At 41.4% G+C, this 27,935-nt stretch overlaps 2 protein-coding genes and 1 long non-coding RNA gene across 5 annotated transcripts; 1 reads left to right on the top strand and 2 right to left on the bottom strand.

Annotated features, from left to right (window-relative positions):
- Positions 1–111: 111 nt before the first annotated feature.
- On the bottom strand, positions 112–7,589 carry LOC121719777 (NACHT, LRR and PYD domains-containing protein 3-like). 3 transcript variants are annotated; one of them, XM_042105542.1, is made up of 10 exons: positions 7,158–7,589; positions 5,547–5,632; positions 5,210–5,326; positions 4,764–4,880; positions 4,431–4,493; positions 2,406–4,253; positions 2,124–2,297; positions 1,856–2,029; positions 1,544–1,717; positions 112–310 (listed from the first exon to the last, which is right to left on the bottom strand). In XM_042105542.1, the coding sequence occupies exons 2-10, from the start codon at positions 5,609–5,611 to the stop codon at positions 298–300; spliced, it is 2,745 nt and encodes a 914-aa protein (XP_041961476.1). In that variant the 5' UTR covers positions 5,612–5,632; positions 7,158–7,589; the 3' UTR covers positions 112–297. The 3 variants fall into 3 exon arrangements, with proteins under 3 accessions (XP_041961476.1, XP_041961478.1, XP_041961477.1); XM_042105544.1 differs by lacking the exon at positions 4,764–4,880; XM_042105543.1 differs by lacking the exon at positions 5,210–5,326 and having other exon boundaries at positions 7,158–7,588.
- An 11,854-nt stretch (positions 7,590–19,443) lies between these two features.
- On the top strand, positions 19,444–20,344 carry LOC121719310. The gene is made up of 4 exons (XR_006034235.1): positions 19,444–19,565; positions 19,645–19,698; positions 19,792–19,853; positions 20,068–20,344. It is a non-coding gene; the product is annotated as an uncharacterized LOC121719310 (long non-coding RNA).
- Positions 20,345–23,371: 3,027 nt separating this feature from the next.
- Positions 23,372–27,935, bottom strand: LOC121719326 (keratin, type I cytoskeletal 13-like). Its single transcript, XM_042104808.1, has 8 exons — positions 27,448–27,935; positions 27,078–27,160; positions 26,656–26,812; positions 26,049–26,213; positions 25,601–25,726; positions 24,111–24,331; positions 23,905–23,939; positions 23,372–23,648 (listed from the first exon to the last, which is right to left on the bottom strand). Exons 1-8 carry the CDS (start codon positions 27,862–27,864, stop codon positions 23,533–23,535), a joined length of 1,320 nt encoding a protein of 439 aa, XP_041960742.1. The 5' UTR covers positions 27,865–27,935; the 3' UTR covers positions 23,372–23,532.

Raw genomic sequence — 27,935 nt, 5'->3', positions numbered from 1 at the left:
AAGCTTAAAAGTGGCGCTTCAGACGTAGGCTACTAATGCTTTTAAACGTTTGACTTGGGTAAATTAAAAAAAACACCATAGGATGCATTTTGGCAAAAGTTACACAGATGGAACTTGTTTGCTGATAAGATCCAGCAAGCTTGCTTGTTAAGGGTGTGATGCAGAGAAACTTCAAACTGTGCCCTCCCACTCGGAAATAAACGTTTGCCTATGGATCTAGGCCAGACTCTCTGCGAAGTCAGAAAGTCTGGTATACAGGCTACTGAATCATGCCAGGAAATGTTGAAGAGTTGGTGATCAATACTTCCATCTGTCAAAAAAAGAAAAGCACATGGCATTTAAGTAACACTACAAAAGGAGACAAATGGGTAACACTTTACTTAAGATTTCTGTGTAAGAGTTACATGTCATAACTCTAACATTAACCCTATAGCCTAGAAATCTAGACGCGCCCCTAGCGGAAGCAAATTATATTTGCTGCCAGGGCTAGTCTAGCAACTCTCCGTTGGCTTGTGACCTCCAGAAATCGAAACTTAATCAGGCCAATGAAATCGTGTATAGAGTGGTTAGGTGGGCTTAACATAATGATTGATGGCAGAGTTGCAATGGTTTGGCTTGAATTCCCTGCTACTTGAAAACAAATAAGATGGATGTTGCTGCTAGCAAACAGTGTGACACGAGTTAAGCTTTTATTAAGTTGGCAAACGTTTGAACTAGCCAACTAGCTCTGCTGGTGGGAAACACATGGGACTCATAGCGCTGCCGCTGTCCTATTGCATGCAGAGGAAATTTGAAAGACAACTGATTATCCCGCCCCTTGGACTGAGCACTGCGAACGGTGAGTTTCCAGACCCTACATTTTAATGTGGGTCTGGCTCGTCAGGCTATTAACCCTAACTTGTCATGACAAAAAACAAATGACATGTGACAGAAGCATTATGTCATAATCATATGACTTGTTTATACTGTTTATGACACATTCATGACAGTGTCATGTCACTCTTATTTAGATACCTTCAAGTAAAGTGTAACCAACAAATGTGTGGCTATAAAATTTGATGCTGAGGATTTATTCTTCAATGTTGAAGACATTATTAAAGATTAACATACAAACAACTTCAATCTAGTTTAGTGGCGAATCAAATAAGACTTTCCACAGGTTCACCATCTGAAGTGAGTAGCAACTCTGATCGTGTAGGAAAAAGAGAAGCCAGTTTTTCAAAATGTCAAAATGTATCTTGAGTCCAAATTGTCTGGCTTGCCAATCACCTTCATCAGAGTCAACAGTGATTCCATCTCATCTTATAACCTAGTGACAAAAATGACTCTTTTCTGAGAGGTTGGCTGGTGTGCCAATATTTCTGCAAATAAGGATCTTTTTGTTCTAGTGATCAAAATATGAAAATTATATTCGCAAATTAAAACTTGACAACAAATCTATTGAAGGCAGCAAACAGATGCATCAAGATGGAAGTTGTGCAGAACTAGAAGATATATACAGAATAATTACTCAGAACTAGATGACATAATAATAATTGCTCACCGTAGTGTCTTCAATTTACAGTTTGGGTTCTTCTCCAGAGCAGATAGCAGCTCAACATCTGATGCCCTCAGTTTATTATACCGCAGGTTCAGCACAGTGAGGCTTGAGGAGTTTGAGCTGAGGGCTGAGGCCAAGCAGGCACAGCTGTCCTGTGTGAGCTTTGAGTTAAAAAGCCTGAGGAAAATAATGGCACCTTCGGTTATACAAATTCAATTCCTAGATTTTAGTAAACACTTGCTCACTTACACAACCACACACACAGGCACAGAAACACATACACGCATGCACATACCACCATCTGGGAATACTTACCATAGCGTCTCCAGTTTGCAGTTTGGATTACAGAGGGCTGTGCATAGATGTTTCACTCCTGAATCCAGCAGGTCATTGCCACTCAGGTTCAGCTCCCTCAGACTTGAGGAACTGGAGGTGAGGGCTGAGGCCATATAAGAACAGCTTCTCTCGGATAACTTACAGCCAATAAGCCTGAGAGAAACGTGATCAATTTGAGTACTCAAGCCTCATTACTCTGTCACACACACATACACACACACACACACACACAATGTGAGATACTCACTCTAGTTTCACCAGTTTGCAGTTCTGATGACTAAGTGCAGAACACAGAACTTTCAGTCCTGAGTCCTTCAGCTCATTGCCATTCAGCTTTAGTTCTTTGAGGTCTGAAGATTCCGATCTTAAAGCTGATGCCAGAGATGCACAGCTTTTCTCTGAGAGCTTGGAGTTAACGAGGCTGAGGAAATAACGGCATTTCAATATCATCATACTATATTCACACAACACAGATACACAGGGCAATCTTTCTCTAGTCGACCGAGAGATCTTAAAGTTATATACTTACTCCGCTGACATTGATGCTGTGACCAATGGAGGCAGCCTCTGAAGCACCTCGTCCGGACTCAGAAATTCCGTCAAATCTTTCTCTGGTGACTTTATGTACTTCTGCAGGTCAAAATCATCCAGCTCCTCTTCTGACACCTTAAAGACAAACTTCCTTGTGTTCCATTCCCCCGATAAAAGCATCACTACAGTGACTGTTCCTGACCCTGAGGCCTTGTCAATGAACTCCACCACAGCGTGATGATTCAGCTCATTCAGAGAGTAGAAGAGATTGATCATTCGTACCGAAGAACTCCTGGAGTACTTAGAGTTCTCTAGCAGTGCAGATGGATTCTTCCTGATCTGCTGTTTGATGTACTGGACGGTTTGATCCGACTTGTGATACTGACCCCATGTCTCTGGAAGAAAGTTTTGTAAAAGAGCCCGATTGGAATCCAGTGAGAGGCCCAACAGGAAACGGAGGAAAAGGTCCAGATGACCATTCTCATTCTGCATAGCCAGATCCACAGTAGCCTTGTGCAGGTCGAAAAGAGTTGGAGCTTGGAAGAGTGCTAAAAGCTGGGAAGGCTGGAGTTTGGCAGGTATGTTTCTGCCGAAGCAGAGAAGCACATACAAAGCGGCAAGGTACTCCTGAATGCTCAGATGCACAAAGCAGAACACCTTTCCGTAATGCAGGCTCAATTCTTCTCTGAAGATCTGAGTGCACAGTCCTGAATACACTGATGCCTCTGTAACATCAATGCCACACTCCTTTAGGTCTGCCTCATAGAAGATGAGATTGCCCTTCTCCAACTGCTCAAAAGCCAGTTTCCCGAGTTTGAAAATCATGTCATCATCCTTGTCTTTCTCTGTGTATTTCTCTTTTTTGATGTCTATCTGAATGCTCAGGAACCGTGTGTATATTTGTGTCAAAGTCCTGGGGGCCTCTCCATTCTCTACGTTACTCAACATTCTTTCCAGAACAGTGGCTGTGAGACAACACAGGACTGGAATGTGGCACATAATGTAGAGGCTTCTGGATGACCTCAGGTGAGTGATTGTTCTGTGGGCCAGGTTCTCGTCACTGATTCTCTTCCTGAAGTACTCCTCCCTCTGAGGGCCAGTGAAACCTCGGACTTCCGTCAGTTGGTCGATGCATTCTGAGGGGATTTGACTGCTGGCTGCTGGCCGGGAAGTGGCCCAGAGAAGAGCTGAGGGAAGCAGATTCCCCTTGATCAAGTTTGTCAGTAGCACATCCACCGACGTTGGCTCCGTCACATCGTGACAGATCTTGTTGTTCTGGAAATCTAGAGAGAGACGATACTCATCCAGACCGTCAAAAATGAACAGGACTTTGTGATCATCATTGCCAAGTAGAGTTGTTGCAGTCAAGTGTCTTGTCTCAGTGAAAAGCTGATGAATTAGATCCATCAGACTGAGATTTCTCTGGGACATCAAGTTCAACACCCGAAATGGAATCGGGAATATGAAATGAATATCTTCATTAGCTTTTCCTTCAGCCCAGTCGAGAATAAACTTTTGGACGGAAACGGTTTTTCCAATGCCAGCCACTCCCTTTGTCAACACTGTCCTTATTTGTTTGCTTCGCTCATCAGAGTGTTTGAAGATATCATTGCATTTGATTGGTTTGCCTTGTGGTGCATCTTTCCAGGATTTTCTCTCAATCCATCTGACTTCATGTTCATCATTGACCTCCCCTGTTCCCCCTTTTGTGATGTAGAGCTCAGTATAGATCTCATTGAGGACCCTGGGGGTTCTCTGCTGTGAGATTCCCTCAATCAGACACCGACATTTGACTTCCAGATATTTTTTATGGGCAAACTGGACTCTTTGCTCCTCCAGTGTGAGCCTACAAATAATTGCAAAAGTGGAAAGTCACATTAAATATTTTGTTTTTGAAAGTTATTTAGATTAATTTAAAACATTTGATTGAATTCAGTCACCTGATACCTGATTCAGACACCTAATGCTTTAGAAATGGCAAACTGTAAGACATCTCATGAGTAATGAATTGCCTCACACTGACCTTTGACCCAAAGTTTGTTGTGCTGTACTGTCTGTCCTCGTGGACTGCTGGTCTGCTTGCAACCTGTGAACAATAGTCCAAGAACATCATCATTATTTCTGAATGTTTTGCTATATTATGTGTTTGCTGGCTAGCAAACAGCCTAATGTGGGTTCCTGGAGGTTATCAAACAGTAGTCAGCCCTATGAGCCCACAGCCCTATGTTCCCACATTTTTAAGATTTTTTTTCAGTGAAAATTAGGTCCTATGTTACCACATTTCATTTCACATCTCATGATGAGAATGTAGCAGAATTACTGACAACTGTTTCCATCACTCTCAAAATCTTCTCACCTCTCTTCATCGTGAAAGGTTCCCTGTCCAAAGCTAATTGGATCATTCTTTGACCAATCACTCTTCATAGAAACACCGCTGGGTACCGGTGAGGGTGCCCGCCTGTGTTGCATGGAGCTGCAGCACGCACACACACACACACGCACACACACACACATACACACAAACACACACACACACACAATCAGGATAGAAATATTATTCAATTAGTACATATTTCACCACTCTCTATATAGGTCAATGGCCATTTGAGACTAGGTTTGACAACAATCATATTTTAACAATTAATTACAGTAGCTACTGTATCTATCTATCTAAATGCTTGTGTCTTTCATTTAATTCCTCTCCTGCTTTATCAGTTACGTCATCTTGCAACTATATCCAGAACTCCCAACATGGAGCCCACATTCTAGATAAGTACTGTTAATTGCAGAAATGCTTCTCACCTCTCTTCATCGTGAAAGGTTCCCTGTCCGAAGTTGATTGGATCATTCTTTGACCAATCACTCTTCATAGAAACACCGCTGGGTACAGGTGAGGGTGCCCGCTTCTGCTGCTTAGGGCTGCAGTGTGCGCACGCACACACACACGCGCACACACACACAGTGTTATTATGAATGGGTAGATGTGCCTGTCTATTGTTGTGCTAGGCGGTCTCCCATCTGTTGCCTCATATAAATCATTCGATTAAGACAGTCCAATCAAAATTCAGCAAATTCTTTATCTCTGACTGGGGTATTACTTTCAAACTTCTTAATGACATAACCACACAAACATTCTCACCTTAAAGCTTCATATTTAGCACCTTGATCCTCAGAGACACATGTGCCTGAGAAAGGATCTTCCATATTATGGAAAGATGTAGTAGCCTACAAGCAGAGGAGAACCATCAGAACAATCTATTCACTGTTGCCTGTTAACAGGACACAACAACAAAAAAACGAAAACCTTGGGCTCATACCACTATCCCCTAATTCTACTAAATTAACAAATATTTCCTAATCTGGAAAATGTTTAGTTTATTTTTCTTTTGTCCGCGGTTCCATGATACCATTCAAGTGTGCCGCAAATTATCCGCGGACCAGCAGTCTCCTCGTCGAGGAGGCCCTAACCTTGCAGATCATAGACAGAGAAAGCATGCTCTGGGAACAGAACACAGTTGCATGCCCAGTGTAGCCATGGATTAGCCTAGGAATCTAGACGCACCCTGATAAATATCAACACCAATATAGTTCGTTTGGATCAAAAAAAAAACATGGTGCAGACTGCAGAGTTAAACTTTTTGGTCTGTGACGTTAAGTTTGTGTCTAAGAATACGATGTCCCAAATCCTTAATTAACAATTAACAAAGAAAATCAACAAATCAAAGACCATCTAATATGATAGGCAATATTATGACTATAATATAATCAAGTCCATCTGCGCAAAATGGTGGGAGAACAGGGGGGTATTTCACAAAACCTAGATAAGGGATTAAGATGGGATTTTTTTGGTTCTCCTGGATAAATTTAGCCTAAAAAAATGGCACATAAATTTCCATGGGGATTTATTCTCTGCACCTAGCCTAACAGCCAAGCTAAGTTAATTCTTGTAATAATTATTTTGTCTTATTGGATCAGCTAGCTGGCATTCCAATCAGACCTCCGTGCTCATTTTTAAGAAGTTTATTCAATTTAAATATACTATTTGTTAAATGTATTTGCTCGCAAAACAAAACAGATTGTCTGCCTACTACCATATGGTTATTATTTATAATTGTGATAGCCTTATAATTATTAGCAGGCCTACAGTAGGTACTGATTGTTTGCGAAGCTGTTTTCAACTATGATATAAAGGTTTATCATTTGTGCATCTTTGTGGCAAGCGCTTTCTTATTGACGTTGCGTGCCGAGACAAGGAAGCACTCACACGTGGGTGCATACGTACATTTGCATTCAACTGGTCTACCACGCCTACTCCTGCTGTTTTACAGAAATAGCCTTGATTTCCCATTTCAAAAAGAACAACTTTACTTCATTGATAGTCTATATCAAAAGCAGTTGTTCACTTTGTGTGAATGACGCTATTTCCCGTGTCTTTTTTATTCCAACCGTGAGTTCTTTGGGGCAGAAATGAGAACGCGAATCTGGCTTGACATAGTTGCTCCTCATCTTGGATTGGCGTTAGTGAAACGAGTTTAGCTAATATGACCAGACAACGCTATGTCAAACCATTGTATCACTTATCTTGGATGTCTTAATTCTGTCTTACCCCTCTGGTAGGATGTGAAAGCTACCATAAATTCAAAGTAAGTTACGCGGGCTTCATTTACATACACTTGTGAGAAACCGTCTGTTTTAATTAGCACACTATCAGGACCACACATTTGAAATTATTATTTATTTGTCTACTTACAAAGCGTTTAAGCTACTCTCCGTCGACGCACTCAAAATGGAGCCCAGCCGGAACAGAAACTTTCAATTTCTGCAATATCATTTTTAACTTTGTTGTGCTGCATGTGCTCCTTGGAAGGTCCGTTTCTAACTTCTCCAACTTCGAGGTGGTCATCATGTGCTTGAAATGAGGAATTCAGTAGGGCGCAGATCATTTGTCTTTTTGCCAATCCTCCCTTCCTTCTTTCCTCCTGCCCTAACCCCCTCCTTCTAATTATTTTTGTGAAGAAAACGAGAAAGGACTGATAGGAGGATGGAGGAATGAATGAGACAGATATGGGAAGAAGTCCTGCACACTCGCATCACTTTTGAAAGAATATACGAACTTATGCCAAAGCCTAATATCATATAAACATGGACTCTTCCCACTTATTGACCCTGATAATGAGGTAATGTTTGATTAAGACATGAATGAATGGTTATTATGAATGCCGCTAGCATAGCGGTCATATAGGGATTGTCAAAGTTTTTTTTTTTATTATTATTTTTATTTTTTTCGGAATTTTTGGTCAATGATTCTTGCCATCTAGTTTCCACTGGATTTTTTGATTGTCGGTGCCGTCAAAGTAGAAATATATCAGTAAAAAGCACTAAGCTAACGCACGCTTCGGACGCCGTGACTCCCCGAGTCAAGGTTGCATAGCAACGGCAATGTTTCATAGCACCAGAGCCGGCTGTACGACCTAGGTTGTTAATACATTCTGAAAATGTTACTGTTCTGATCAAGGTCATGCAAAATAAAGCTATCGACTCAATAAGAATCTGCCTCTGATTCCTAGTCTGCTTATCATTATCTGTTTTTCGTGAAAAAAAAACAAATTCTCGTCTCATCATGTCTTTAGTGTCTTTGTCGGCGATTTCTTTCTTTTTCAAATATCTCAATATCAGCCAACAAACTCTCAGCACAGTCAAGCCAAAGTTAAGTCGTGTTGAAAAGAGGCTGAACCAATTAGCCTGACGAGCCAGACCCACATTAAAATGCAGTCCGAGGGGCGGGATAATCGGTTGTCTTTCAAATTCCCTCTGCACGCAATAGGACAGCTATGAGTCCCATGCGTTTCCCACCAGCGGAGCTAGTTGGCTAGTTCAAACTTTTGCCAACTTAATTAAAGCTTAACTCGTGGCACACTGTTCGCCAACAGCAACATTATCTTATTTGTTTTTAAGTAGCAGGGAATTCAAGCCAAACCGTTGCAACACTGCCATCAATCATCAGGGGCGTCGCTAGCTATTTAAAACATTCGGGGCTAGAGCCCAGAAGTTAGAGTTCTTTTTTGTCCGGGGGTTCGGGGATTTCTCCCCCTAGAGATTTTGAAAATCGTGCTGATGAACATGCAATTTTAACCTACTTTGAGAATGAAAAGGAAGGCCAATCGTAATGACTCACGTCACGGCATTCTGAATATTTTGATGTTTAAAGACCGTGTAAGGAGAACCAGGCGCGCCTGCAGGTGTACGTCCGTACACACTGTGCGTACCATCAGGCTACTCAACAGCGAGAGAAAATTTCCCTTGTGTGTGTGTGTATTCACACCAAATCGGCCTACCATACCTTCCCAACTATGTACAGTATCCCATTAGCTGCATGCCATCAGGCTATTTACCATTTTCTATTACGTAAAGTTAGTGAACACATTATGTTTTGAGCAGGAGAGAGAATACGCATGCAGCCACGCAATAGGCTACTTGTTGTTTTCTTTTACTCGGCTATCTATATGGTTATCAGCACACAATGTTGAGCTAATTCACTCAATACTCATCATGGATATCACAAGTTTTAAACAACGAAAACAGAAAGGGTGGAGGCAGCAACGCTAGGAGTTATACAAGAACAAGGTAGGCAATTGGTGTGCTTGTCAGAACGTTAGACTGCACTAAAGCCAGACGTCACGTTACGCTAGAACAAAACTAAAGGTAACTTTAGCCTGTATAGGGCTGTATCAAGTTGTCCAAATTAATAGGTCATTGTAGACGTTGTCGTTGTATTATTGCATGTGGATGTTGTTATGCTATGTAGGCTACTTTTTTGCTGACTGACCAATGCACGGACCTAAAACGGACAAATATTGTTCACGAGTGAATTATTTATTTTGCGGGGGGGGGGTGGGTGTGCGTACCATAGCATTAATTCCTGCAGGCGCCCCTGAGGAGAACGTCTCTTCTGCCAAAGTGCACCACATACAACACCCCAAATATCACATTAAAATAGCCTGTAGAATAAACATCGTCATGCACCTCTGTCGTGCACTTGACAGGTGTGAGCGTTCGTCTCGGGATAAACATTTCGGACGTCATCCCCTTCAATTAATGGGCTATGGGTGCCTTGAAAGCAATGCATTTGGGTTGTATATCACGAACTTTTGCCCAAAGAAAAAGTTCCATTCTGTCAAAATCAAGCCCAACATGCATTGCTTGGAAGCCCCCTCAAACGAGGTCAGGTTTATTTACTGCGCATGTGATTCAATAGTAAATCACGATATATTGAAACTGAGCTGATCGAAATGTCCTCCTGGGTTGCGGGAGATGATGACACACTGAAGAGTTTCCACTTCTTGTCCCTGCTCTGCCCTTTTTTTTTCTCTAAATAAACTTCTAATATCCATTTGTCCTTATACACTTATTTCGCTAAGGCTAGTTAGTAGAAGCACGAAACAGCAATGCGTAATAGCGTAGAGGAGAATTGAAATTGCAACATTTTGCAACAAATGATTCTAAACCTGCCCAGATCACGTCAGATTGTCTTGCGCTGCTGTTAATGCACACAATGGACACAAAACACAAAAGTCTCTTCTACGGGGCTATTTATTTCATTCACGATTAGAGTTTTTGTTGTTGTTGACGGCCCATAGATCCGGGGCTATCCCCAGAGGATCCGGGGCTATAGCCCCGAATGCCCAGGTCTAACGACGCCACTGTCAATCATTATGTTAAGTAAGGTGGTTTCTAGGTTTCTAGGCTACTATTCTCATGTAACATAAATTGTAATGTAATTGTAATGTAAATTGCATTTCTGGCCCTCCCAAACTGTGTTAAAGGGACACCAGGCAGCGTTTTCGTGTTAAAGGAGAATTCCGGTGTGATATTGACCTAAAGTGTATCGAAACATGATACCGAGTGTGAACGTATGTCTCATAGCCCATCTCGGCTTGTCCCCTGCACTCCAAAATCTGGCGCTAGTTAGCCGATGCTACCAACATCTTCTTCAATAGTGGTGCTTCGGCATCGGGCTAGCCATGCAAATAAATCACTGTTTTACACCCATTTACGAGGCTCAATGTATCTCCACACTTCATTGGTAGACTTCCTAGGGCCCTGACATTTAAAACGAGACATTGAGAACTTTGAAAAAGCACTGGTAGTTTACTTACAAGACGATTTATACAGACAGTATCTTCACGAAGTTTAGCGTTTGCAGCCATCTTGAATTTAGTCACGATAAGTCGAGCAACGAGTAAGAATGAACAGCTATGATAAGGGATCAGATTCCAAAAATAATTCAGTGGAAATGCATGGATTCCAGTTGCTGCTACTGGAAGAAACTGGAATCCATGCATTTCCACTGAATTATTTTTGGAATCTGATCCCTTATCATACCTGTTCATTCTTACTCGTTGCTCGACTTATCGTGACTAAATTCAAGATGGCTGCAAACGTTAAACTTCGTGAAGATACTGTCTGTATAAATCGTCTTGTAAGTAAACTACCAGTGCTTTTTCAAAGTTCTCAATGTCTCGTTTTAAATGTCAGGGCCCTAGGAAGTCTACCAATGAAGTGTGGAGATACATTGAGCCTCGTAAATGGGTGTAAAACAGTGATTTATTTGCATGGCTAGCCCGATGCCGAAGCACCACTACTGAAAAAGTTGTTGGTAGCATCGGCTAACTAGCGCCAGATTTTGGAGTGCAGGGGACAAGTCGAGATGGGCTATGAGACATACGTTCACACTCGGTATCATGTTTCAATACACTTTAGGTCAATATCACACCGGAATTCTCCTTTAATTAATCATCTTCGTAAGTCGGTATATAGTCCAGGCAAAGTAAGGTCTGACCCAAAACTAATTGCAACAGAATTTATTTTCACATTTTTATATTTCAATTGGTGATCTAAACACCATAGTAAAAGTCCATGAAAATCCAGTTGGTGGAAATATGTTAAAATGAGGGTTGTTTTATGCATTATCCTTCAGCAAATACTGACAAAACTGTAATTAGAATGTTATAGAATAAGCATTCTAAAGAATATCTAACCTCATCTAACTTAACATGGAATTTTAATATTGCATTGTTGAGGAACATTCTTTTATTTTCAAAGAGTTAGTACATTTCTCAGGCTTATTTCAGACTGGTTTGTTGCTAATTGGTGTCTATTTTTACATTCCTTTGAATCAATGGAAATGGTTGTTGAGTCTTATAGAGCCAGTGTGTTTTTGCAAGTGTTCCACAATGTTAAAGTTGTACAACACATAGTTAAGCATTATTTAGCCTAGGAAAGTGTTTTTGGTGGTCTGATTTAGAGGCCACTGAATCATATACAGTATAGGCCTATCACACAAAAGTATCAGTTCATCATTTTCCAAGACTTATAGACTTATAGTAATTGACCTCTTGCCCGGGGGTTGACTGAGAGACTGTCTATCCAATCAGAGGGGCCTGTATGATGCCTCTTTACTTTGCACAATTTTGGCTAAAACAGTAATCAGACAGCACAGTATGTTTATGTAAGTGAATGAATAAAGGAAAATTATAAAGGCAAAGTTGAAGATGGACAGGATAATGTCCAAATTCGACAGAAAGGTGCAGATAACTGCAGCTAGCCTCCAAAGAGGTGACTGTTGTGATGTCTGGCAAAAGGTGCATGCTATACTAATAAATATAGTTTAAGCTTAATAATTAAAATGCATGCCTATGCATGGGTCATGGTTTTACCAAAATAATAGAACAGCCAAAACTATACATATTCTAAAAGCATATGCCCTGTACATGAAATATAGCATTAATCAACTTATGTCCCATCTTCCTTCATGCATAATACATACTCCTCTATTCTGTATAGGCAAATCAAGTGAACTGCTGATACATTTTGGCCTGCACTATTAAGGGAAACAAATTAAACATCATAAACTACATATTTTCTAAAAACATATAAGCTCTAGAAGTGATGTGACACCAATTAGGACATGTCCCATCTTCCTCCATGCAATGCACAATACATTGCCATCTATTCTGTATAGGCGAATCTAGTGTAAAACGGACACATTTTGACATATACTGTCTAGGGAAAGCAAATTAAACACCCTAAACTATATATTTTCTGAAAGCATAAACCCTCCAGAGGAGATATAACACCATTTAAGATATTTCCCATCTTCCTCCATGCCATGCACATACATTGCCCTATATTCTGTATAGGTGAATCTAGTGTAAAGCGGATAGATTTTGGCCTATAATGTCCAGGGAAAACAGATTAACCACCCTAAACTATATATTTTCTAAAAGCATATGCCCTCTAGATGAGATATAATGCCAGTTAAGTATTATCTTCCTCCATGCCTTGGACATGGTACATATTCCTATATTGCATTTACTCTGTATTAAAACACATTGATTTTAATATATCGCTGAAAAAGCTAGAGCATTCAAAAATGTTCAATATTAACATTTAAAACCCCTGTGGGCTGAATAGTAATTGAGATATAGGGCTATATTTGTCTAATACACATGGTCACTAGCAAATAGCTTAGGGGTTTGTCAAGTCCACATTGGGTGTGGTTTTGTTTTCAAAAGTCCGGCAAAAAGGTGGATCTTATGTTTCTTAATTAGTCATGGGTGTGTTTTGGGCTTAACATCCTTTAAACTAATGAGAGTGACATCTGTCATTCCCTTTAACAGCAAACAGTGCGACTTCAAAAAGCGCATCGATATTTTGATAGTCAGCGGCGCATTTGAAGGAATCTGCTTGCATGCGAGACCGTATGGAACAGGTATTCCACTAAAATATGCTTTACTAAAACCAAGCAGAGTATAGCCTACACACATCTGCACTTGTGTATTATTTGAAGTCATTGTCAATGTGAAACTAACTTCTCCGTGGTATCATAGTCAACGACAAAACAGTTATACACAGTTAAATACTTTTACTATTGACTGACAATATGTTACCATTGACAAAATAGCCTGAAAAAGGCAAAACTTACAATAGTGTTTAAATAAATAAGAAACCTAAGGACATTTATCCTGCAGAGGAGTTGCTTACATCTTGTGACTTTGCAAATGATGGTGAATAATTACTCATTGTGGGACGTATTACTGATATCTTTATTATAATTATGTTCCCCATTGTAATCGTGTAATTTGTAATGTTTTACATGGATGTGCGCTGGTGCACGTTCCTGTGGACGAGAAAGGCAGGGTGTAATTGTGCACTCGCCCATCACTGTTGATAATGCACTCTTAAAGGGACACCAGGCAACGGTTAATTACTCATCTTCGTAAGTCGGTATATGATATGGAAGAATATCCCGCTTGCAAGTTCAGTGTATCGTACCCGCCGACCGAAGCAGGATCAGTTTACATCCTGCATTCACAGCACAGGGGCAGGCTAACGAAACGCGATTGTTGCAAACGTGTGTATAATGGCAGAGCCGGCGAAGAAGCAACAAAAACCCTTGACGGAAGATGCAAACAAAAAGGAAAAGAGCTTCAGACCGAGGGGGGGGGGGGGGGAGTTTTGTAGAGAAAAGGCATCAGGCTTGCCTGGTGTCCCTTTAAAATAAAATATAAACAACTCGCCATGGATTTCTGACCAGGTATTTCTTGGTCAGTGGCGTAATGCGTTTTAGGTAGTGTAAGATAGCGATTTTTAGATAATGCGCTAGACCCCTCCTTAGGTCGTTAATTGCCACACCCCTTGGTGCGTTGCTCAATAAAAGAGACGGGCATAACAAAAAACTTAATAGAAATACGTGTACAATAGTGTACAATATTCTAAAGTAGAATAGTGTTGCATCGTGATGATTATACGCTTTGCGCCGTGCTGTTGACTGTCATGATAGGGCCCATAGCCATTGTAACCTCTTGGCAGCCATTTTGGTGGCCATCTTGAAAATGACCCCTTTCTCAAAGTCAGATTTTACTAGATTTTTAGTATGTTATTTAGCATGCCAGTACCAGAATCCATAAAAAAACCTTTTGTATCAATTTTATGTTGAACCCTATATTGACCTGCCTAAAGTTACTCAACTTGCACTGGATCATCTTCCTGAATGTCAATATTATCACAAGTGTGGGCAAATTTCTAAGTCAGCACCAGTCAGAGGCTACATTCAATGTTTTGCACTTTTATGTCATCACATAACCAAAAGTATTGGTTTTACCAAAAATAGTTGTCAATATTTTAAACTACAAAAATACATACCTATAAAGTATTTTGATACAAATTATTCAACCCAGTCAAATACAAATTACGAATATACGATATATTTTGTATTTGAAATATGGAATACATGTACCATAAATACTGCTCATCCCTGTAGGCATCACTTGTTCTGAGATACCATGTTTGGTTCAGGAGATATAATGAAGAATATAGGTGTAATTCAGTTATAGTGGAACATTTGATGGTTGCCACAGCGACCATTAGGGTTTTTTGATAATTGTTTTATATCTGAAAATGTTCAGGGCTCCAAACTGTACAAGTTCACCAAGTTTCATGCTTATATGAAAGAATTTGACCTAATTTTCACATATCCCCTGTACTATAAAAGTTCAATAAAACTGCCAAAAGTGCAGCTTTTCGCCATTGACCTATGCACACATAATTCCAATTTTGACAATGTTCCACCACTTGGATTTTCATGGACTTTTGGTATGTGATTTGGGAAGGTTTCATGAACTGAATACAACAAAAATAATTTCTGTTGCAATTAGTTTTGGGTTGGGTGATTTTTTCTCATAGATTGCCTGGACTAATATGGTAAATGACTCATTACAGGGCGAATGAAGACTCTCTCGCCTGCCCCTACTGCCTGTAGGAAGAATATCCCGCTTGCAAGTTCGGTGTATCCTACCCACGACCTTCAGTCTCACAAAGTCTCAGTTTACATCCTGCATCCCCAGCACAGAGGCAGGCTAACGAAACCTGGCTAGCGATTGTTGCAACTGTGTATAATTGCAGAGCCGGCGAAGAAGCAGCGAAAACCCTTGACGGAAGATGCAAAGAAAAGACCGAGCGAGGGCTCGCACACGTATCGACACGTACAGACGCTAAGGGGAGTTTCGTAGAGAAAAAGCACTCAGGCTTGCCTGGTGTCGCTTTAAAATGATGTGTTTAGCAGCCAGAATTTAATTTTTTTCCTGTGAGAGAAACCCTCGGAGCCACGCTAATATTGTATGCACATGTAGCATATTGTATATCTTTATTTTGTATATCTGTTTATCATAGGCTATTAACTAATAGCAAAATGTATCCTCTTAATTTCTATCAAACTGAAAATGAGAGAAATAAATCTTCATGAGAAAAAGACACAGGCTGAACACACACAAGTCACTTCAGCAGCCACAAGCCTAAAGACACATACAACCGGACAGGAAGCCAATCAGGCCACAAGGGGGAGCCAGAGCTTAATAAATCAGCACACTCCTACTCATTGCAACATTTCACCACTTTGAGTTACTACATCCAGCTTGATCTTACCCCTGTACCTTACCTGTTGCCCTATGTGAACGGCCCCTACTCGCTGGGTCACTTAGTTCTGAGGAAGATATAATCCTGCAGGTCTTTCCTTAGGGGTATTCCAAGGATGTGAAGTAGTGACAACCCTTAGTTAACTCAGCATAAGTGGTAAATCTTCTCAAAGAGCCCTGTGCCTTTATTTTTCTGGAAGAATGAGGCCATGGCACTCATCTGTCTCAGATTACCACTTACCGAGTCAGGCTTGTCACATTCACCATCATTTTCCAAGAAAGGCTTGTAATGTTTTTGAACCATTCTGTTAAAACTGCTGAAAAGGTTTGTTCACTACTAATTTGAGTGACATCTGCTGGTCATGGTAGAGTATTGCAGTTAATAACCATGAGTGTTTATGTGTATGTTGGCCGTCCTATGGACCCTTTTACTGTTTATAAACAGTGATGGATGCGTGCTCAGCATGGAGCCGGAAGTTAGTTAGTTTGTCAAGCTACGCAAAGGGATTAACCACAAAAGATCACGAAAACCACCTGTACACGCAACAACTGGACATTTTGATGCTAGACTCCTCTTCCTCGTCTGAATCGGTCTAAACAGAGTCTGTTTACGGAGAGAAAACTTTTTTGCTATTTTACATGGTGGGCTGGTGGCCAAGTCTCCGGTCTGAATGATTGGGGTAGCACATCACTTTCGGCTCCAGTATGCACGCGCAAAAATGTTGATGATGAGAGAGTAAAAGGGTCAATTAGGACTTGACTTTACAATTTCTAAAGTCTATGTTGATGCATAAGTATCCCTAAATAATTCTAGCAGCTTCAGGTAGATGAATCTTTTAGTTATTTGGCCCATGGGTCCTTTGGGGTTTATCAATATTAGTCAACATTTAAATACAGTCAAGATTGATTTATATTTCATCAACCCTAGCCTTCCTTTGTTTGTTGCTCAGACTGTTTTGGAGGTGACCACCTCGACATGTTCTGAAATATGTCGATCGCAAGCTTATTAATGAATAGAGACAAATCATCCTGTTTCTTTTGGAATCTCAAGCATAGAACCTTAATGTTCACATGATCCATTCCCTAAATCAACTAAGGCAGAGGTTCTGCTTTGGGACCCACAATTTCCCATGTTCATTTAGTATTTGTTTTAGCGTTCAAGCCAACAGACACAGTGAACTACATGGTAAGACACACAAAGTGCCTGTAGGCCTACTTGTTTGGAACATGTGGATGTTTGGCATTACATTTGTGAAGTCTTCAACTTCTGATGTCAAAGTACTCGACAGGTTTGTCTTTGACAGGGGTGCTTTGTTTCCATGTAGCGTTTTAGTTTTGATGGTTTCATGCTGACCTGTCACATCACATTGTCTATGTCCATGGTAATGACTGACATAACGTCTATAAAAATATAGGTCAGATATTAGATCTGATAAATTTGCACGTAAAATTATTTATTTATTTATTTTTTAACCCATAAGCTCCGCAACCCACCTAGAACGGTTCCCTTTTAGGGTCCCAACCTACCATTTAAGGAACACTGAACTAAGGGCTTATTTGAAATTGCAAATTCAGCAAGATGATACATGTTTGGGGTCTTTTGTAAATGTCTTTCATGTGAAGTGTCTTTGTGTAACCGGCAGACTAACTGCTGTACCAAGTTTGTCCTCCTGTTCTCACCGTAGCTCCTCTCCTATCGGTCACGCCCTCCAGTTAGCTTGCAGGTGGCTATCAAGGGGGCAGGCGAATTCCCGGAAGTAGAAGAATCGACGTAGGCTGGAGGGACCATAGACATAATATACATAGACGCCGCATCGACCGCTGCTCCCTACTAGCGCTGACGAGATTTGGAGCCGCCATCTTGGACCGGTCATCCACTCCACTCAGTGTAATCTGTTTGGCCGGTGCAATGAGCTGTCAGCACACTTAATTAATCATATCTCACTGAATACCGAACAGATTTTCACGCGGTTTTTTTTGCTGCAAAGGTCATACATGTAGCTATGATACAGGCCACATTGTTCGAAAATACAAAATACAACCAATAGTACGGTAATGTTAAATCTTACTTGTGAAAAGTAAATCCCCCCGAGTATGGTCCGCCGATTTGAGCAGGAACATGCTGCACAGTGCGGTCATCTTGTGTTTTCTGCTGAGACGCAATGAGGAGTATGACAGGTCCAAGATGGCGGCCGCATTTCTTGTTTCCAGCAGCCAATGCGGCGTCTATGTATATTATGTCTATGGGAGGGACCACCTCTCTGCTAACTCCCATAGAAGTCCATTCATTCTAGGATTTTTTTGAAATACCATAACTTCATATAACATATATCCTGTGCTGATATTGTAGCTTTTGTGTAATCAACATAAACACTACAAAGGCAAAACAGACTCCACTACCTCGTCCGTAACGTTGGTTACCCGTAAGAAGAATGGTTAGCTTGTTCGGTTGGAGGGAAGCTATAGCTTTGACGTAATCTCTCTTTCGCGCCGTAGGGAGATAACCGTATTGTTTGGATAAGAAGCTCAGTCCACCAGAGAGGGTTCAAGCGGAGCTAGTAATCAAGGATCTTTGAGTCCACCTTACTGTCTATGACGGTAACTCGTAAGCAAAACCTAGCATACACGACCGTATGTTAAGGTAAAGCATTACACAGAGGCAACCTAATTTTTTTTTTAAAAAACGGCAGTAATCATTTCAGAGGTTTTCGATGGATTGACCGTAGGTCGGAAAAGTGGAAAGAAAATAGCTTCAAGGCTATAACTTTTTTGTTTTGTTTTAACATGACTGTTTTTGAAGATGATCATGTATGGTAGCTTCAACATTAACACGACTTGGTGAGGATGATATTAATAATAATACATAAATAAATGTTTAACTTTGATGACTTTGAAGGCGAAGGAAATGTGAGAAGAATTTCTGTGTATCTATCATATGAGTTACAAGATTCAGTTCTATGGCTATCGTCACGAAGTTAAGTGTGAGGCTGCGCAGTACTGGGGGGACCAACTGAAAAATCGTTCTATACGTTAGACCGGCACATCCGGGAACTTGACTCGTGACAAACGTTCCCGCCCCTTTCGGGGGGAAAACAAACAACCCCTCTCATTAACTCCAACGCAAATTAGGGTCAATAAACGTAATTCGTACAGAAATCGCAGGAGTAAATAATAACAAAAAATACCACAAATCAATATGACCACTCAATACATAACCACTTTGCGGGTCGTTGACCGTGAAAGATACCTACAAAAGCTTAATTCAATTAATATAAAAACATGTCCCTTCAGTCTCCCGAGTACAAAGTGGTGCAACAACCCCACTCAGTGACCAGAAGTGTCATACGGTCTACTCTTCTTATGGCTTGTAGCCATAATTTTCTTCTGTCAGGATTTTTTTTGAGGACATGGTAGGCAAAAAAACTCAGGGAGGGGTTCTTAGCTGTGTGGTTGGTACATGTCTACTGGTTCACTCTGGCTTGTTCTGAGGGAATGTTTTCCCCTCAAAAGGGGCATGGCGCAAACAACCTGCTGTGTGTGACGCGGGTCCGGTTGTAAGTATGTATGTACTCATTAGCGTCAATGGCACTTTCTATAAGACCGGCACCGGAGGTGGGCCAGTAAGTGATCCCTAGGCTCCGTACGTCCTCCCTACACTGTGTTCGCTGTGCTGTCACCTATGAAAGGTATGTGCCAGTGCTCCTTTTTCACTGCAAACATGTTATTTTAGCCAGCTGTTTTTAAAGTGCAACTGTTTGACAACAGGTATTTGGCTGTGTACCAGACGCTTCCGGGTAGTGTTTTGTTGATCTACCGAAGGTATTTACAAGCACTCTACACCGTAGATGATTGAACTGTATGGTCCTTTTGTAAATGCCTTCACGCACATTCACAGCATTGTCTTTAACGTAGGTCTTGACTGAAAAGACGCCGTGTACGCGCAGGTTGCACTGTCTATTGGGAGATGCGTTAAGGTAACATTGGCTGTATAGCTCAGTAAGGTTTGCCATGTAATATATATGTGTGTGTGTGTCTGCATGTGTACATATGTATGTTTATATGCATGTTTACAGTAACTGGATCTACTATAAGGTGTCATGTTTCGCTGTAAGTCCTTGTGATTTAACTAGCCAATAACCTTTTATTATGTTGTATGTGAGCTATGCTTGTGTGTGTGATTTTATGTAGGTTTGCGTACTGGAGAGATACCAGGGAGTCCCATTTCCATTCATGTTGAGTGGTGTATTCCTAGAGGTAAAAGGAAACCTTGTTGTATTGTATCTGTATTGGTTTAGGCTGTATTTACCATAAACAATGGATTTTAACTGTGTTTGTTTACTCCTTTAGAAAGATTGCCACTGCTGCTTTGCCTCCTGTAGATTTAAGTAATTGTAGCTCTTGCCTCATTTTGTTTTCTTTATTTTGTTTTGTTTGTCCGATTGATTTGGCCTAAACATAGGTGTGGCTGGTTTCATTTATCTGCCCTCCGTCGTGGTGTGTCGGCAACAGGTGTGCTATTGGCTGCCCCAGTATTTTGCTGTGGTAATGTGTGATGGTAGTAATGCTAACATCTAGCTTTCTTGACCCAGCCAGTTATTGCCAATAGCAACCATATCTTCCCTTCTCCCCTCCAGAGAAACAGAGTGTTGCAGCTGTTCCGCGGTGCAGGTCGCCGGATCTGAGTCCTCCTCTTCGTGTACTTCACACAGTATTTGTAGTGGTAACGTGCACCTCACTATTTGCAGTGATCACTCTTTGTAGTACCTGTGCCTATGCGAGCGTGTGTGTGTGTGTGTCTGTGAATAGGCAACAGAATCCGCAGCACGGGTGGTGTGTCGGTCTCACTCCTCTTCCAGGACAGGTAACCTCTCCCGAACAGCTGATCAAATTAACCCTACCTGATTACATGTAATATTCCTGGTGGCAGCCACTACCTTCCTCTTGCTGGCCTATTGGGCCTAATATGTACTGCACTCCATCCTGAGAATCAAACCCAAGACTGACTTTTTACTGAATTGCTTGTGAATAAATATTGTTTATTTTTTCATTGAAATACCACGTCTCTGTCATTACTTGCTTATCTGTGTGCGAGAGCCCTCTTGTCTAAATCAAGGTGTTGGAGGTCTAGCTAAAATACATCTTGGTGTGAAAGGCCCCAAGTGGCGTAGTCGAGCACTCTAGAGTCAAGACTCTTGTCATCTGACTCCCGTGGTCACAATCGTAAGCTTTGCTCCTCACGTTCACGCTCACGTTGCCTCCCCCTGCTCTTTGGCCCTTTAGATCACCCTCTTTTACTCAGTGTCATTATCATGTCAGCAGAGATAACCTATCACCACAACCTTAAATGCAGTCCTGAGAGCATGGTCAAGGTTCCTTGTTTAATCTCACCATCAGAGCCGGACAGTAACAGAGTACATTTACTTGAGTACAGTACTTGAGTAAAATGTTGAGGGATCTGTACTTTACTCGAGTATCATTTTTGGGGAGTACTCATGACTTGACTCAAGTACATTTGAGAGGCAAATATTGTACTCTTTACTCCACTACATTTTTATCCATAACCGTGAGTACCCGTTACTTCTTCTAAAAAAAAGAAAAAAGAGAAATCTCAGAAACCCTCAATTTGTTGTTTCCCTCTCAAACGTGATTGGATTGTGCAGGCGCCACTGATTGGGACAGCCTATCAGCAATCACCTTCAGCTTTCCGCCAAAGTCAACTCCATGGTCAGATTTAGATAAGATGAAACCATGGACGAAACAATTGATGAAGACGCAGAAGGTTACTGGATGCCGGGAATGTGCCAACCCGTGGCCCCACCTCGCCAGACTATTTTAATTTGCTGAACAAGTTAATGATAGTTTTCGCTTCAAGTGTTTCAATTATAAAATAGTATTTTAAGTACATGTATTATAAATACTGCCCATCTCTGGCAACATGGTAAAAAGATGAAAATGACTCGATTTTACTTTCAATTCCTTTTACATTCTCCACATTAACATTTTTCATAACTCCATATAGGACGTTTCTGTACATAAATGTAAGCACTGTGGCAGTAGTAATGCAATATTTAGAAAATGTACTCTTGATACTCAAGTACTTTTAAAAACAAGTACTTCAGTACTTTTACTTAAGTAGACATCTGACTGTTGTACTTGAGTAAAATTTAGCAAGGGGTATCTGTACTTTTGCTCAAGTAATGAAGCTGTGTACTCTGTCCGCCTCTGCTCACCATACTTGTTACATCATATCCTGTGTGGACTGATACTGCTGTGGAGGACTCGGAGAGAATGGAACCACTGGTACCTTAAAATCCAAGCTTTTCTGGGGTCTTTTATATGTCAAATGAAACACCAGTAAAAATGGTGAGCCGGGTACAGTTTGTAAAAAAAAAAAGAACTCTTGTTCAAAACTGCTTTGAAGAAAGCTATTCTTTTCATCAAAGCCATTATACTTTTGAGCGGATAGATTCATGGCTTGGCATTTGTAGTAAAGTCAAAAATGTTGCATCAATTCAGTCCTTCCACATACTGTATGCTAGCTTTTGTGAAGATTTTTGTCTCTTTGTATTCCCAAGTGTCTCTTATCCTAAGCCCATTGCCCTGAACATATAGGGTCAATAGGGGTCAATGTATACATGTTTGAGTTGAGGCTATTTGATTCTTTTGTTTGCTCAGTCCTTCCCTGGAAGCCAGTTAAATGATTGTAATGATGGCTGAACAAACACTAGCAGGTATTCAGGGGAGGGAGGACTGTTGACCCAAGACAATTTGATAAAGAATCCTTTCTGTTGACATTGTCCCTCCTTTACAACTGGCTGACATAATAAACCAAGGGCCACCTGGGTCGATGAGTCATGTGAGCTCATCTTTTGGCTGTTGTAGAGATCACCTGTTAATGTCTGGCAGCACCAGCAGGTGCTAAGATAAATATTTTACCGTAATTGCATCCTGTATTGCCTCCTAATATTAGTAGAATGGACTGAGACTGACTGAGAGACTGTTCTGAATTTCCCTCACAGGATCAAAAAAGTAAAAGTATATATACTGTTTCAATTTGTTGTGTAATGTCTGATGACTGCATTTGTTTATGTTAAATTGCACTAATTGTGTTAACTGACTGTGTGGCCTGTCTTCAAACAGCGTTGAGAAATGTACTCGTGTATCAAATGATCATGGTTATCATTACCATTTGTACAAAAATGGATAGCCCATTGTTTATTCCTTTCTAAACATTTCTCATTTTTTTAAAGAAACTCAATGAAGTTCTTTTAGCTTTCACCTCATTCTGATGCTACGCTGACTTAATTGCTACTGCACTCCCAGAATGCTTTCTACCGTAACATTATTGATTGGGTATGATCATGAACTTTTAGTGTTTTTTTTACTGACTGGATACCATCTTAGTGCTAAAAGGTGTTGAATATTGACACCAAGAGATATCAATTCTTCCATCGTGTTGCTTTAATAACAAAAGCAATGAACTTACAAGGAATGATTTTGAATTACTTTTTTTTATTGCTCTGCAAAAACAAAAACATGACATTTATGTTGGAGTGTTATGTTTGAACTGTGATGTTTCTTGCACTCAGAGCCTTAGCTCCCTAACTTTGTTGTGTTCCTTCCAGGGTCACGGTGTGTGGAAAAAGATGGGGCTTATGACCTTGATCCGCTCAGCACCTCGATGTCCACGTCCTCCTCGCGGGAGACCACCTTTCCGTCCACAACCTCCTCCACGATAGTCCTCACCCTCTTGGTAATAAGTGGGTCAGCTGTGGTCAAGAGAGAAATGGAAGTTTCAGTCTGAGGTAAATGTGAAATGACTAACACACATAGAGACACCACAAATTAAAGTACAGACGAAGTATAGACATGTGCTTGTGAGTAGAAGGATTTTTTTTTTTAAATTAAAGGGTATGATTGATTTTGAGGGAAGCCTAGAAATGGGTCATAGCCATAAAGTAGCAGCAATAGCTTTTTTTTTTTTCAGAAATGTGTGTGTGTGTTATAGTCTCTAAATCAACTTACGTTTGACAACTTCGACCTTTTTGACGACAGTTTTCCTGAAAAAGAAAAAAAAACATTGTTGTCATTAGAGCTGTTCTTAGTTATTGTTGTCGCATTGTGCGCCTTAATATTTTACAACACCTTCATGTGTTTCTGAACATCCAGAAATATCCCTTATAGTATTTTCTTATATTACTTCAACACTGAGACAATGAGAGATTTCTTACTGGATCTCCTCTCCGTCCAGCAGTCTCCTGTACTCGGCGATCTCCATCTCCAGACGGGTCTTGATGTCCAGCAGCATCTTGTACTCAGAGCCCTGGCGCTCGATGTCGATGCGCATCTGGTTAAGCTCCGACTCCAGGTTGTTGATGATGCCCTGCAGCTGGTTGAGCTGGAGGCTGTAGCGAGACTCGGTCTCACGGAGAGTGCCCTCCAGCGCTGCTTTCTGTGGAGGAGACAACCAACACGCAGAACAGGTGTTAAAACAGGTAAGGACGAGAAGAGTGGACAACACGCAGAACAGGAGTTAAAACAGGTAAGGGCGAGAAACAAAGAGTAATTTTTTTAATGACAAGTTGAATGTGTCAAAAAAGGTGAGAAAAAGTTTATTGTCACATGGACAACTTGTGAAACATGTTGAAATAGACAAGAGGAGAGATAGAAGCATTTCCATATCATTCAAAAGGGGGGGGGGTGTAGTCATTGTCAATTATATCACGCCTTGTTAAAAGCAGGCAAAACTGTTCATATCTGAATGCAAAGTAAAATGTTTAGTTTAGATGACTGTTTAGAGTACAGGTGTCTGTCAGAGGAGAGCAGATTGATGATATTACATGGAGGAAATACCCATGTGTTAAAATGTAGTTATATGCAAAATTCTTATATGCAAAGGTTCTTTAGTGACCATAACATTTGGCATATCTCGTAGATCAGCCTGCTCACATGACTTGGAGAGGCACACGATACCTACAGGTATGCTGGCTAATTTTCTGTAAACTTGGCAGCATGGTGGCTGTATGCTGACTATCGTCATCAGTTCCCGCAGCAAGATTAATGAGATGGCGGTGAAACCCACACACACACACACACACACACAGTGACATCACACACAAACGTATGAACGGCTATGTTCACACGAGACTCTAGTTAGTGCTGACTCAGACACCTAAAGCTACCAGATGTTTACTAGAGGCTATGAAGCGTAAAATCCATAGAGGTGTGGTAAGACGTTAAGTGTCTGTGGGTTGGAGGTGTGTCTGAGACATGTGCAGCCATGAGTCAGTGTCTGAAACCATAACCTGAAGGGTACGTTTCCTTTGACGTTTGACAACTTAATACCATTAGCCAATCCTGTACTGTGATAAACTGCAGAGGAATGGTTCACTCTCTCTCTCTCTCTCTCTCGTTCTCTCTCTCCTTTGAGACACAATTACTCAATACCTGTTGTCTGGCAAACGGGAGTGTAACACTAGACGAGCCCCATCTTGTGTGACATATGACACAGTAAGACGGATGCAAACCGGATCCTCATCAGCGGAGCCTCTCTGCATCAGGTCTTTGCGTAACAAATTGAGCTGCGCCGCGTGTTTGGATGCCATGACAAGTGATAGGAAACGGAAAACCAAGAGAGGAGGAGTGTGTGTGTGTATCTGTGTGTGTGCGTGTGTGTGTGTGTGAGTGTGTGTGTGTGCGTGGTGGAGAGTGTAACCCTTACCAGACTGAGCTGAGACTGCAGCTCGATCTGCAGGGACTGAAGGGTCCGCTGGAGCTCGCTGATCTCGGTGCGGGACGTCTGGAGGACCTCTGTGTGTGTGGACACCTGCTTGTTGAGATCATCAAACTGGAGAGGGAGGGGGGGGGGGTGTTAGTGAAAGTTGTAATGTTCAGCATCAAGGTTATTTAACTTAGGTGATGTATTGTGTACTATGGATGTGTATTTAGTGGATTGACTATATAATGGAGTGAATTTGAAAGTTTATAATATTTACTTAGATTAATGTGTGTGTGTGTGTGTGTGTGTGTGTGTGTGTGTGTGTGTGTGTTTAAGTGTATTACTAGAGCAGCTTAGATTAACATGTGTGTGTGTGTGTGTGTGTGTGTGTGTGTGTGAGTGAGTGTATGAGTAACTGGAGCAGTTCTCCAGGATGGCAGTCTGGCCTTACCTTGACCTTGTACCACTGTTCCATCTCGCGGCGGTTCTTCTCGGTGATGCCTTCGTACTGCGCGCGGATCTCCTCCATGATGCGGGACAGATCCTCCTGGGGCGCGGCGTCCACCTCCACGTTCACTGAGCTGGTCGACATCTGAGCGCGCAGGGAAGCCATTTCCTATGGAGAGCCATGATGGGACAAATAGGTCAAATTCTGTCCCTGAAACCTGTACCAGCTGCCAGCTTAAATAAGGCAAAACCAGCTGTCTGTTTGCAAGGCAAGCTAATGATTTTAGGGGTGGTAGTTGCCAAACCACATGCTGAATAAAGGTTAAAGCTGGATAAAGCTGATAGCTGATACCAGTCACATGCTGCCTAGAGGTAGCCTACACTTAGCTTTTATGATTTGACATCTAATAGATTGAGCTTCACCATTTACACATTCAAATCTAGTATCACACAGAGAGGTATACACAAGTGATGCAGTCTGAAAGAAAAAAAATCTACTGTCCCACACTTACAGTTAATAATAAACTGAACATTTGCTGGATATATTTAAGAACTTGTTAATGTTCACAAACTAATTTTTAGACTGGATCTAATATCAACGGGATACTCACCTCCTGGTGGTTCTTCTTGAGGTAGACCAGCTCCTCCCTCAGGCCCTCGATCTGCATCTCCAGGTCTGACCGGGTCATGGTCAGCTCGTCCAGGACCTTTCTGAGGCCGGCGATGTCTCCCTCGACAGACTGGCGCATTGCGAGCTCATTCTCATACCTGCACGGGGTTAAAAAGAGAGCCACTCCGGAATTATATGAATTATATGATTTACTTAATCAGTAAATGTTTCTAAGGTTGTTGCACTTTATTGGATTGTAAAGTGAATCATTCATCGCCAAAATTACAAGTTAAGAGCATGATTATAGGCCTACTACATAATTTCCCATTAAAAAGTACAAAAGTTCAATTTTATATAATGAAGATAAAGTCCATCTTCCACAAGCAATTTCAGATCGTCCTAACTGACCATTTATTTACTTACTTGAGTTTGAAGTCTTCAGCCGCAAGTTTGGCGTTGTCGATCTGCAGGACGATCCTGGCATTGTTTTGACTGGCGATGCTGATCTGAAATTAGACCATGAATACATTTATTACAGCACGTCCAATATTTTTGTCATGTATCGATTTAAAAGGTTAGGCTATCATGTCATCAGATAGCTAAACCATATGAATAAATGAAATAAGTACATAATTGTTATTTAAGATTTAAGATCCACACACACAATGCATCTGACACAGGTGAGGCTACTTCCAATTATAGAGCCTATGTGAAAGTCGATTGAATACTTAGATGTAGCTTATCTAAACGAGCTTATCTAAACTAAGAGTTTATCACAAAATTATAATTTTACCTTGCTGCGCAGGTCATCAAGGACTGACTGATATTTGCTGTAGTCCGATGAGACGATGGTTCTCTTCTCGTACCACTCACGAATCTGACGCTCCAGCTGGGCATTGCTCTTCTCAAGCGTGCGCACCTTGTCCAGGTAGGTGGCCAGACGGTCATTCAGATTCTGCATGGTAGCCTTCTCATTTTGATTGACACCGACACCGAGCCCGCCACCGAACCCCATCCCGTAGTCCGCGCCACCTCCACCCAGAGCCTGAGTCAGGTCAAAGCCGCTCCTGGTTCCGGCTGCGTACGAAACGCGAACATTGCTGCCACCGGCGCCGCCGTAGACACTTGGTGCCTGGGCGGCGGAGATACGTCGTCCGTATCCACCCGTAAGGGAAATGGAGGAAGTCCTGTTGCCTGTGCGGATACTCATGGTGATGACTCGATGTCAGACCCAGTCAACTTTGTCAGTTGAGTAAAGAGGAGTGAAGCTGGTGATGAGCT

The sequence above is a fragment of the Alosa sapidissima genome, chromosome 9 (genome assembly GCF_018492685.1).
Source record: "Alosa sapidissima isolate fAloSap1 chromosome 9, fAloSap1.pri, whole genome shotgun sequence".
Taxonomy (NCBI): domain Eukaryota; kingdom Metazoa; phylum Chordata; class Actinopteri; order Clupeiformes; family Clupeidae; genus Alosa; species Alosa sapidissima.
Note: the sequence above shows the minus strand (reverse complement) of the source record. Positions and strands in the feature narration are given on the sequence as shown.

Coding starts and splice junctions, on each gene's coding strand:
- LOC121719777 (XM_042105542.1), bottom strand. CDS start 5,611: ATGGAAGATCCTTTCTCAGGCACATGTGTCTCTGAGGATCAAGGTGCT. Junction 5,327..5,546: donor GCTAAATATGAAGCTTTAAG/GTGAGAATGTTT, acceptor CGCACACTGCAG/CCCTAAGCAGCAGAAGCGGG. Junction 2,298..2,405: donor ACAGCATCAATGTCAGCGGA/GTAAGTATATAA, acceptor TTATTTCCTCAG/CCTCGTTAACTCCAAGCTCT.
- LOC121719326 (XM_042104808.1), bottom strand. CDS start 27,864: ATGAGTATCCGCACAGGCAACAGGACTTCCTCCATTTCCCTTACGGGT. Junction 27,161..27,447: donor TTGATGACCTGCGCAGCAAG/GTAAAATTATAA, acceptor GTCTAATTTCAG/ATCAGCATCGCCAGTCAAAA. Junction 23,940..24,110: donor CTGGACGGAGAGGAGATCCA/GTAAGAAATCTC, acceptor TTTCTTTTTCAG/GAAAACTGTCGTCAAAAAGG.